This window comes from Artemia sp. Qi Xiang Cuo, chromosome 4, assembly GCF_049724085.1.
Source record: "Artemia sp. Qi Xiang Cuo chromosome 4, ASM4972408v1, whole genome shotgun sequence".
In the NCBI taxonomy this organism is placed as follows: Eukaryota; Metazoa; Arthropoda; class Branchiopoda; order Anostraca; family Artemiidae; genus Artemia; species Artemia sp. Qi Xiang Cuo.
Window position 1 is genome coordinate 41,761,028 of NC_142797.1, and position 11,797 is coordinate 41,772,824.

Here is an 11,797-nt window from a genome sequence, read left to right on the forward strand (position 1 = left end):
AGCTCTACCTTAATTACAAAGTAAAACACTTACTTGTTGTTAGTTCCAAAAAGACTACCTTGTTTCCGAGGCCAAACTACCTCGATTTGTCTCTCATCCGTAAGTTATATTCCTTTTGCTACTTGATCCGTTTAGCAACCTTCCCTCTCTCTTAGCCAATCAACCACTTTTTGTTAAAAAGTAGTTTCTTTTCCAGTCTTTCAAGGCCTTGCATTCCTTTTTGTTTTATAACCAAACTGGTCTAAATTAGGTCTTAAAATACTTATCACGGGTTCAAAGATCGTTCGGTTCTTGGACAAAGAAGCGTCACTACAAAATTTATGACTAGTTACGCAAAGTGAAGCTATTTTCAAATTCAAGCTAAATTGAAATTTTCGCTTTATTTTTGATCTATTGAAGCGAAAGGGAATTCCAAGCTTTACTAAAATTGAGTTACCAAATTACACAAAATTAAGGCCTCCTTACACCACCGAGACCTGCGGAGTGCTGAGCTGTTGTTATAACTACAGTGGGAGGACCGCACGGCTGCTGCTCTGCTCCAAAAGGTTTGCCTTAATTGATACCCTATGTGTACCATCTCATCCTGGAGGAACTAGGGTCTAACGTGTAAGTTTGATTGGTTCAAAGTTTATGCACTTCAAAAAACTTATTACAGTTCTTAACTTCTTCTTCTCATTAGTTTCTTTTTTTTGTTTAACTCAGTCATCCCCAGTTGAATTTAATTGAAAATTATTCACATTATAAGTTGAAAATAAGTTTAGTTAACAACGTTTATTCTGTCCCTTGAGTTTTTCTTGTCAACCTACCGTTACTCTCAGCATTCATTTTGTTACTTAAATAATTCAATTATAAGTTTCATCGCGCTTTACTGACATCAATATGTGTTTATTAGTTTTCTTCTATCTAATAATTTTGCATTTATAGTTTAAACGAGCATTTCTTTTGTCTAAAAGGCCTCTAATACTTGGGATTTCAAGGAATTGGGGATTAATGAATGAGGTGAGTTCTTCACTATATTTCTTAATGGGATGCAATTCTAAATTTTCTGTAATAATGGGATTAACTCTTTGGATTTTGGACAGGCCGATGGCTTGGTGAGATTGCTATTTTAACATCCATAATGTGTAGATCAACAGAAATTAACGGTGCCATTGCCTGAAAGAATTTCTAGGCAGGGCAATAGGCTCAAAATGACATTTTACTTATAAGGTGATTATGTAAGGAAGCCTTATTTTTGTTTAATATTAGTAACAAAAACTACAAATTGAAATTTTCAATTGAAAAACTACAAACAAAAACTACATTGAAATTTTCGCTTTATTTCTGATCTATTGAAGTGAAAGGGAATTCCAAGCTTTACTAAAATTGAGTTACCAAATTACACAAAATTAAGGCCTCCTTACACCACCGAGACCTGCGGAGCGCTGAGCTGTTGTTATAACTACAGTGGGAGGACGGCACGGCTGCTGCTCTGCTCCAAAAGGTTTCCCTTAATTGATACCCTATGTGTACCATCTCATCCTGGAGGAACTAAGGTCTAACGTGTAAGTTTGATTGGTTCAAAGTTTATGCACTTCAAAAAACTTATTACAGTTCTTAACTTCTTCTTCTCATTAGTTTCTTTTTTTGTTTAACTCAGTCATCCCCAGTTGAATTGAATTGAAAATTATTCACATTATAAGCTGAAAATAAGTTTAGTTAACAACGGTTATTCTGTCCCTTGAGTTTTTCTTGTCAACCTACCGTTACTCTCAGCATTCATTTTGTTACTTAAATAATTCAATTATAAGTTTCATCGTGCTTTACTGACATCAATATGTGTTTATTAGTTTTCTTTTATCTAATAATTTTGCATTAATAGTTTAAACGAGCATTGCTTTTGTCTAAAAGGCCTCTAATACTTGGGATTTCAAGGAATTGGGGATTAATGAATGAGGTGAGTTCTTCACTATATTTCTTAATGGGATGCAATTCTACAGTTTCTGTAATAATCGGATTAACTCTTTGGATTTTGTACAGGCCGATGGCTTGGTGAGATTGCTATTTTAACATCCATAATGTGTAGATCAACAGAAATTAACGGTGCCATAGCCTGAAAGAATTTCTAGGCAGGGCAATAGGCTCAAAATGACATTTTACTTATAGGGTGATTATGTAAGGAAGCCTTATTTTTGTTTAATTTTAGTAACTCCATTACAGAAAAAGTTGGAATCCCCTTTGCTCCAATAGATCAGAAATAAGCCGACTATTTCAAATTAGCCTAAACTTGAAAATACCTTCGCTTTGTATATTGGCCATCACAAATTACCTAGTCGTAAATTTTAAAGCGACATTTCCTTGTTTTAAATATTGAACAACATTTTGAACCCATAATAAATAGTTGAACATCCAATCTAGACCAGTTTGGTATAAAACAAAATTAAATATCGCAAATTTTTACGACATTTCAACTTCTTAGAATCAAGGCCCAAAATACTGGGAAAAACTACCTATTCCAACAGAAAGCTGGGGATTGGCTAAATGAGACGGGACAGAAATGTCGCTAAGCGAATCAAAATTAAGTACCAAATTCAATAAAATGTACAGATCAGAGTGAAATCATGGTGGTTTTACGAGGAGAAGAGATGAGAAAGGAACTTGGTAAGTAACCTTTTTACCAATTATTGCAAGCATAATACCTTTTCGTCAGTTTGTCTAAGCCGAAATATCATATATCTGTGTTGAATTAACTTATCAACTAAATCCTTCGAGTTCCCTGTTTTTGGCCCTAACTTTAGCCAGAGCTGTGTCTTTCCTTTTGGGAACTTACCTATTTTGTTTATTAGAGCGTTGAGTTTTCTCGGATAATTTAAGATAGTTTTGGATTTATTCTGATTGATTAAGAGATATTCTGATCACAGCAAATAAATGTGATCACCCTAGTAAATAATTCAAGATTCTTATTAGGTTTACTTCCTGGTTTCGTGGTTGGAGTGGTATGGCTACCACGACTTAATTCCTTGGAAATACGGCATTGCATTAAAGTAAGTTCAGACCACAACAGAAGCTTTTGGTTACCTTTTAAATAGCCTAATATCCTTCTTAGATATCTCTTTATTCGGTTACGGGTCTTATGATTTCTTTCTCATACTGCTTCTTAGTTAAGACTAGGTCTGCCAAAAATCCAGCATTGTTGAAAGATGAAATAATCTAAGATTAACTAAATTTAAGAACTCAAGAAGCATAAAATTGGTGGAATAAGATTAGAATAGCCAGGGGTTTCAGGTGGAAAAACCCACAACAAGGAGTGAAACCTTTAAAGCCATATGCCTTTTCCCAGGTTAGTTCTTCGTGGAGCTTAAGCACAGTGCGTATGATATAGGTCGCATAGCGAAACTGGAATTCCCTGGATTCTAGTTTTGCTTACCTCCTATGTGGATTCTCTGACGTTATATGGTTGTCTGAATCCTGACGAGAGTCCTAATCCCCTTTGCTCTTTCTTTTATCTCCTTAATCCTTTCCCGGTCGTAGATACAGCTAGGTGGTCTTGATATTGTACAGAGAGGCTGGGGAAAAGGGAGTACTATTAGGCAGGCAAAGAGTTTACGATCTTTCCAGTCTAGGGAGAGTCAATCAAGGATTTTCACAGTTGAAGGTAAATTCTTATCTGAGATCCAAGCAACACTGATCCTTGTTAAGAAATAATTAGAAAATACCTTGTTTTGGGTTAAACTGATAAATTTGTGTCTAATCGAGTGTGGTTATTCCGAGTTTTGGCTCACCTTAGAAGCCTTTGATTTACTTTCCCACATACCATTTGAAATACTTTGGCTAATCAAATAAAACTCGTAACAGTAGTGCTTACATTTCTAACCTAATGAGTAGTATTTAGCTGATTTAATAATTAACCATAAAAGATTCTAATACCATAACACTCAATCCTTAACTAGCTATTCAAGTGTAAGTTATTCAATTAGAAATATTAGCCCTTAAAATAACTGTTTTTTTTTCGGTGACGACGCTTGGACAATAGAAACGATTTCCTTGGAACAACAGACATACACACCATATTATATTAGTCAAATCTGAAGAGAACAATTTTGGAAGGAATTATATAACAACACGAGTTAAAACATTTTCTCCTCTTTATATCGAACTTTATCGCCAAATTCTGAGTAACGATTGGAACCAATTTGCCTCTGCTAAGAGCGCCAGCTGTTGATTGATTGTTTCCTTAAGAACCCTTAGTGAAAAAGTTTATAAATAGAATTTAATACGTTCAGAAAGGGCGTTTAGAATGAAAAGTTTACCCAGAGGTATTTTCAGCATTATTCAGCAAAATCGGTTTATTTAATATTGACGAGTTGAAAGTGGAGTAATTAACACTATTAGGGAATAAGCTCCCGATTTATTTTTTTCGTATAAACAAAGAGGAAATGGAAAAATTCCAAACAGAGGATCGAGAGATAGGAGTAGCAGTAAAGGAAACAATAAAATTTGAGAACATCCCCTTAAGCTTAAATGCTCCCCAAAGTGTTTATGGAAACTTAAGGGAGGTATGGAAAAACAGTCAGGCCAGACTGGGTTGGCTAGGCCCTTTGAGTGGTATGAGTCAATTTTAGTTAGTTCAAGAATCCTCGGGACTACCAAAACATCAGAAGAGGGTGAAATCAGTACTAAGACTACTGAGGGGGATCTTCCTTCCATGAGAGGGAAGATGCCCGGCAGGGATAGCTGCTTGACCTTCGGATCTCTTCATGCCAAACTGGGTGAGGTCAAGATGAGACGGGTCGGTCCAAACAGTCTGAAATAGCCACGGATCTAGACGCCAAGAGGGGTGAGCCGAAGGATATCGAAAAATTTCCAAGATTTGATATTTCGGGTAAAGCTCAGAACCAGAAATCTCGAATTTAGGATAGGAAAGAATCCCTTTTTTTGTAAAATGTTCGGAAATCTCCAATGAGATCTCAATGGAGGATTGAAACAAAAGAAAACAAATATGTTAATTTAAGATCATTTTAACAAAAAAACTAGTTAGTGGAGTTATTCGTTTCATACACTCAGGGTTTTTTTTAGGGGCCCAAATGAGAGCTGTCAAGACCTTAAATGAATAAAGACAATGTGGTGTCTTCTAAAATATGTACTGCCAGATTGAAGAGGCAGTAAAGAACTGTGACCTTTGCTTGATAAGATATAAATTTAGTGCTATCTTCCCTACTCTTAGAAAGAATATTTTCCCTAGTGATCCCATTCATATCTGGTCAATTGATATCACAGGAAAATTGCAACTTAGCACGAATGGTGAAAATGCACATTAGTAAGAATTTATTAGTAGCACTATCTAAGGAAATTGATGAGACTAAAACGCATTACCCATATGATTTAGAATATTTTTGAAATAAAAAGGTACTGCCCATATGATTTAGAATATCCGTCAAATATAGGATACTGATTATGAGGATTATATAAGGCGACTCCTTATAATGTAGCCACACACCAACTCAAACCAGTAATAATTTGTTATTTTTCTGTCTCCAACAAAGGAGATGAGTTCAGAATGTTCGAAATGTTTAACATACCGATCCCGGTACTCAATACCTCGTACTTAAAAAAAAAAATAATAAGGAACGGGTATAATTTGTTTCCTCTTTGAATATATTCTTTATTTGCCTTTGGGTTTTCAAGTCTCCCATTGTTACTGGACCTCTTGGCACCTTTAAACTGCATAGAGGATAGGCAATACAAATTAAAGACTGTAATCCCTGTCTTGAGGAGGTTTGTGACTCTCACACTAGAGGTTTCCTATGCTCCAATTGTCACTAAGATAAATGCGATCAATGAAAAAGTACTTATCCCGGTGTGACCGTAAAAAAAAAAAACTAAACGTAATTTCAGTTTATTTCTAAGAGTATGGTATCGTCGTGGATTTAAATTGTGTTGGGAGAAAGAACCTGTTATATGCATCAATTGTTGCAAGAAGAAGAGAGTATGGTTTTTACTTCATCACTGTAAAGACAATGACTACTATGATTACAAGCCTACTGGTTTTTTTGGCTGTTAAAGAAAGTGATTCTTCATATGAGAATTAAATAAAAAAAAAACAAGTTTTTTTTAACTGAAAGTAAGGAGCGACATTAAAACTTAAAACGAACAGAAATTATTCCGTATATGAAAGGGACTGACCCCTCCTCAACGCCTCGCTCTTTATGCTAAAGTTGTTTATTGTTTAAAAAAAATGAGTTGTGAGAAAGTCAAACTTTAGCGTAAAGAGCAAGGTGTTGAGGAGGGGACTGCCCCTTTCATATACGGAATAATTTCTGTTCGTTTTAAGTTATAATGTCACTCCTTACTTTCAGTTAAAAAAACTTGTTTTTTTTAAATTAATTTTTGAACGTTTTTGAATAATTACAGGTTTTGATTTTGGCTCACAGTACATGAATAATTAAAACGAAATTTTCATATTAATTTACTTTTATTTGGTTAAATGGCTTTCTCGAAACTTGTTTCATTTTATTTACGAACGTTTTTATTAGTAATAAATATACGTAACTTACGAATTAACTTACGTAACGAACTTCTGCGTTCATATATTTTTAATTCGCATATAAGGGGGTTTTCCCCCTAGTCAATACCTTGCTTTTTAAGCGAAAGTTTGAATTTTGTTCCAATTCTTTAAAAATGACCGCTTAATCACAAAGGCCGTTAATTAGAATAAATAGCTCTTATGAAAGTACTAAAAAATCTCTGGCTTAAAGAGTGAGGTATTGACAGTAGAGATGGGGGTACCAGCGCGGACAGGACATAATTTATGCATGTTTTATGGTTTTTGTCAGTGAGAATTTGAAAAACAGGAATTTTGTCACATTTATGGATGGTTTTATGGTTTTTGTCAGTGAGAATGAAAAAACAGGAATTTTGTCACATTTTTTTACATAGTTTATGGATGGTTATGTGTGATGGTAAATTTATTTTATGTTTTATGGTTTTTGTCAGTTAGAATGAAAAAACAGGAACTTTGTTACATTTATTTGATGTCTGTTTTCATGGATGGTTATGTGTGTTGGTAGATTTATTTGATGTTTTCATGGATGGTTATGTGTGTTGGTCAATTTATTTGATTTTTTTATGGATTTTGTCAGTGAGAATGGAAAAACAGGAACTTTGTCACTCCCTTCTTGTTGTTGTTCGATGCAGGTGTTATGAGTTCCCGGGAAACAGTATTTGTTATTGTTGTTCAAGCCAAATGTTATGAGTTTCCAAGGTAACAGTTAGATCACGTGTTTCCTTCTCAGCCAATCACAGGGCTTTGTTTACATAACAATTTGACCTTGAGATTTCGTATATAACGGGCATGCAATGTGATTCAATTATCAGAAAGTATTGTGACACAATGGATAGAACATTTGGCATAATTGATGAGCTTGAGGCCTTGGCAGCCGCAATTAGCAATGTAAGTGCATTTTTATTTTCAAACTAATTTTCCTTGGACACCCTCCAGTATATTCAGCTAAAACGTAAATATTTTCCTTTACCCTCAAACCCCCCCCAAACCATACAATCTTTATAGTCACTAGAAAACGTAAAATATATTCTTTTTACCCTAACCCCCTCCCACACTGTCTTACAATCCCAAATTCTTACCAATAGAAATACCTTTTCGTTAAATTCCACTTTTTATTTTCCTTGGTCACCCTCCAGTATATTCAGCTAAAGTGTCTGCTGACTTCTGTCAATTTTTAATGAAAATCCCGTTCTGTTTTGACACAATCTCCAGCACGAGGCCTATTATTAGCTGACACCCTTTCTGGTTTACAAACGCGGTCAACGGAACTATTCTTCCGTCAAAAATTAAAACAGTTTCAGACAATAATTAAGCTAGGCCTACAAAACCTGTATGGAAGTAGAGAAACAAGTTGTTTTCGAATTATGGTCTAACAATATCCCCCCCCTCCCCCATTGTCTTACAATCCCAAATTCTCGCAAAAAGAAATACCATTTCCATAAATTCCTTCCTTATATATTTCCAGCTAAATCCCCCCCTCCCAAACCATACAATCTTTATACTCAATGCAAAACGTAAATATATTCTTTTACACTCAAAACCGAACCACCGCAAAAGAAATACCTTTTCGATAAATTTATTCTTTCTGTAAGCCTATCAACTTCTGTCTATCTCTTAGCTATTAAGCCGCTAACTTGACAATACATTTCCGCAAGGTTATAATTACTTTGTCACCCCTCTTCCGGTGTGTTCACGATATCGCTCTAGCCCAAAGGGTTTGTTTTGGTTGTCAAATTAAAACAGTTTTAAGCAATAATATGTGATGCACTATTTTGGAGAAGTGAAATGGATTATTTTCAAATTAAGTCTAACAATATATTTATTACATTATGTAAAAGGGAGGAGGGGGCAATACATCGCTTCTAACAGCTTCAGTGTAAGTAAATTATGTAAAAGGGAGGGGGGCAATGCCTTCAATTCTAACAGCTTCGCTGTAAAATGAAAACAAACTATTTCTTCGCATTAAAAGTAAGGGGGGATTCGGTGTGTAGACATGTACACCCATTGACAAGAAAACTAATGTGTAAATATATGCATTGCGTCTCTTGGCATGTTTTTATTTTTTTTATTTCTTTATTTTTATTTTATTTTTTTTTCCCTTTATTTAATAAATTATTTTTGTTGGGGGAGGGGGGTTAACACTTTTATTAGTGACAAAATAGAAAAGATAATTGCTTCTTACCTTAATTGCTTCTTCTTCATTTACTTATTTTAGCTATAACAATTGAATAAAAGGTAGTAAGATATGCCTTTCGCTTGAATAAAACGCATGATTAACTCAATGAGAGGGTAGACTTAGGTTGGGTTAATTTTCATAAATTTAGGGGGAGAGGATATGGTTTTTTTTGATTTAATAAAATGAGATAAATACTTTTCTAAACAAAATTATGGTTAATAACTTTCTTTATTTAAAAAGGGAGAAATTATTTTAATACTAATTTTTTTCTCTTCTTTAAGGCAAATTATGAAGAATTTGCGGACCCTACATCGATGAGAGCTATGGCTGATGCAAATAGCGAAGAATGCTCGTCACCGCCACCCACTAAGAGAGCAAGGGCTAATAATGCGCCCCCTGTGAAGGCTACTGTCGTACAGTATGGTCGCTGGCCAAAACCCTCTAGCTCCACGCTACTTGACTCAATGCAACCTGTCAGAAAACTAAAGAGAGAGTGTGCGAATAGCTATAATGCCGAAGCCCCACCTACGCAAGCTTTTTCAAGGGTCTCAGAAGCTGTCCCGACTGCACAGCCATATGATATTGCTGGCCCAGCTACACAAGAAATTAACGTCACCGGTCCCTCCACCTTCCAACACACGTTACCTGGACCTCTAATAGCTGCCCCATCGACGCTAGGTCAGGATGTTACCCTCCAATACACACTACCTGGTCCTTCGGGCACCCAAGCCCAGACGGATTATGCAAATGTAAGCATTTTTTCCTACCTATCTATTTCTTCCAATGTTTAGTCTTTTTCAATCCCAATATAAACTTATCTCTGCGAGATATTAACCACTATTACATATCTAAATGTAATTTTTTGCTAAGAAACCGCTCTTTTCTCTGTTGCTATCGCTTCACATATACTTTAGATACCATTGAAACTCAAAATGCTATTCCGTTCACAATTGAATACTATCTTGCTTTAATCTTTGGCTTAAAGCTCCGCACAAGCATATAAATAGATCTGTTTCATCCCCTTTTCCTGTTCTGTTCTATCATTAGCGACGGTTAGGCCGCCAAGTCTAGGCTTTTCAATGCTTTTAACATAATTCTATTGTTTGGCCAAGAAAATTAGCTGTGAATTGTCTGCAAAATTAGGAAATTGGAATTCTATGTAAGAGGCGAAACAAGTTATACCACCAAAAAATAATTGCTGAAAAGTGGGGAGCCTAGTTTCCCTCGAATCTTTTTGGTCACTTAAAAAACGCACTAGAACTTTTAATTTCCATTCACAAAGTTTTAAGAGAGATTATCCCATCTGTCACATATTGACGTTCTAATTTACACTGAATATTTCTATCGTGCCAAAGATTTTAGTGAGGGGGAAAGCGAGTTAACGGTTTCAAGTCCTCGTCATAACACTCTGCGCGTAGAATTAGAAATATTTCAACTTTTGAAGGGCATTATGTAAAGGGGAGTGGGAAGAGCTGTGGGAGGCGCTGCATGAAGCGCCGCGGTGATGCGCCCCAGGCCAGGAACGTGCCGCAAGATGCGCCGCAGGATGCGCCGCAGAGATGCGCCGCAGGGATGCGCCGCGAAAAAAAAAAAAATTGCCACCTTCAATGTCATATCTTAGATTATCTTAAGTTGAATTAACCAAATGTTACTAAGCAATAATAATTTTAACAGTAGGGATGGCACATTGAAAATAAGCTATTTTTTCATTTATAGGTTGGTGCATTGGTCCCATATTCATCGTCCAGTGAAGAAGGGGAAGAAGAGGCAGTGGAGTTTCAAGACAACGAAACATGGGACAATATCATTGAAGCACCTTTTAATATTGATGAGTTTTTAGATGATTTTATTTTTAATGTAGAACCTAGCACGGTTGAGCAGGTAGACTTGAGCCCGAACACTTTGCAGCTTTTAAATGATTTCACAGGGAACCCTCCTCCCACTGATTACCCTAACTTCCACTTCAAACAACTGAAGTGGAGCAGAGTCCAAATATTATTGAATAACGGGGGGGTGGGGGTATAAATTTTCCCGATTTTCATTGATCCAATACAATTTTAAATACTATACTTGTTTTCTCTGCAACGTTTGGGTATCCCTTTGAATAACTTAAGGAGGGACATTTTGTTATTGATACTGTTGAAAGAGTGCATGCCTATGTAGATAAACGTCGGGCACTCCTTGAGAAGCAAATTCCATTGTGGGGGGGGTAGGGATTCAATTAAGGTTTCCGTTGTTTTAAAGGTTTTTTATTTTAATGAGGGAAAAAGTGAGGTTAACTATCATTATATACATTCCGAGATGCGCGTAATTTATCCGAATTTAAAGAATTTTGAGGGTGTTTTTAGCGTATGGGTAGGGCAAATTATTGCACGTGTTGAAAACTGTAACGAAAATGGGAGTGGGTCTGTAGTCTTATTTATTGAAAATTTAAGTATAAATATATGTAAATTTAAGAAAGATTTTATTTTAAGAGGGGGGCTGGGTCTGAAAGGGATACTAGTTTTAAATTATAATCCAGATCTAGTAGGGTTGTCAAGGGGTTCAGAAGATCTGTTTTGAAACAGATCAAAAGTGTTTTAAGTATGCTTTCAACATCTCAGCATTTGAGCCTCTAGCACGGGACGTTACTAAGAAGAATTTAGATCACTGGGCTGTACATGGGAAGGACGACTCCGATTTTCCAGTTGTAGATTTTTCTTGTCTAGAAGGAAAATACCCAGTAACGCTAAGATCCATTTACAGTTTCGAAAGGGTTAATGCCCATTTAAATATCGGCATTACTGTGGTACAATACGTAACAGAATTTGAAGATGGGACTCGCTCATAGAAGAAGGGGGTGGTTTTCCCAATCCGAGGTCCGTCAGCTGATTTGGTTAAACACTGGGTTTGGTTATTTTATACATCGCCTTGTGAACCAAATGCAATCGATCATTTCAACACTATCACTGACATTAGTAGAGTTCTGGGGGGTGGTAAGGACCGAGAGGTACGTTTCTACTGCCTAACATCCCTGTCACAATTCCGTAGTGATATAAAACTACGGTGTCACATGAAGCATTGTAGACAGCATGGTTATC

The 11,797-nt window shown here is 36.0% G+C and overlaps 1 protein-coding gene across 1 annotated transcript in view; it reads left to right on the plus strand.

Moving 5' to 3' along the window:
* The first annotated feature begins 9,181 nt into the window (after positions 1-9,181).
* LOC148953122 (trehalose transporter 1-like protein) overlaps positions 9,182-11,797 on the plus strand; it is a 9,088-nt gene continuing 6,472 nt past the window's right edge. Inside the window, exon 1 of the mRNA XM_089087878.1 lies at positions 9,182-9,395. Coding sequence (XP_088944004.1) covers positions 9,182-9,395 — 214 coding nt within the window. The remainder of the gene's footprint in view (positions 9,396-11,797) is intronic.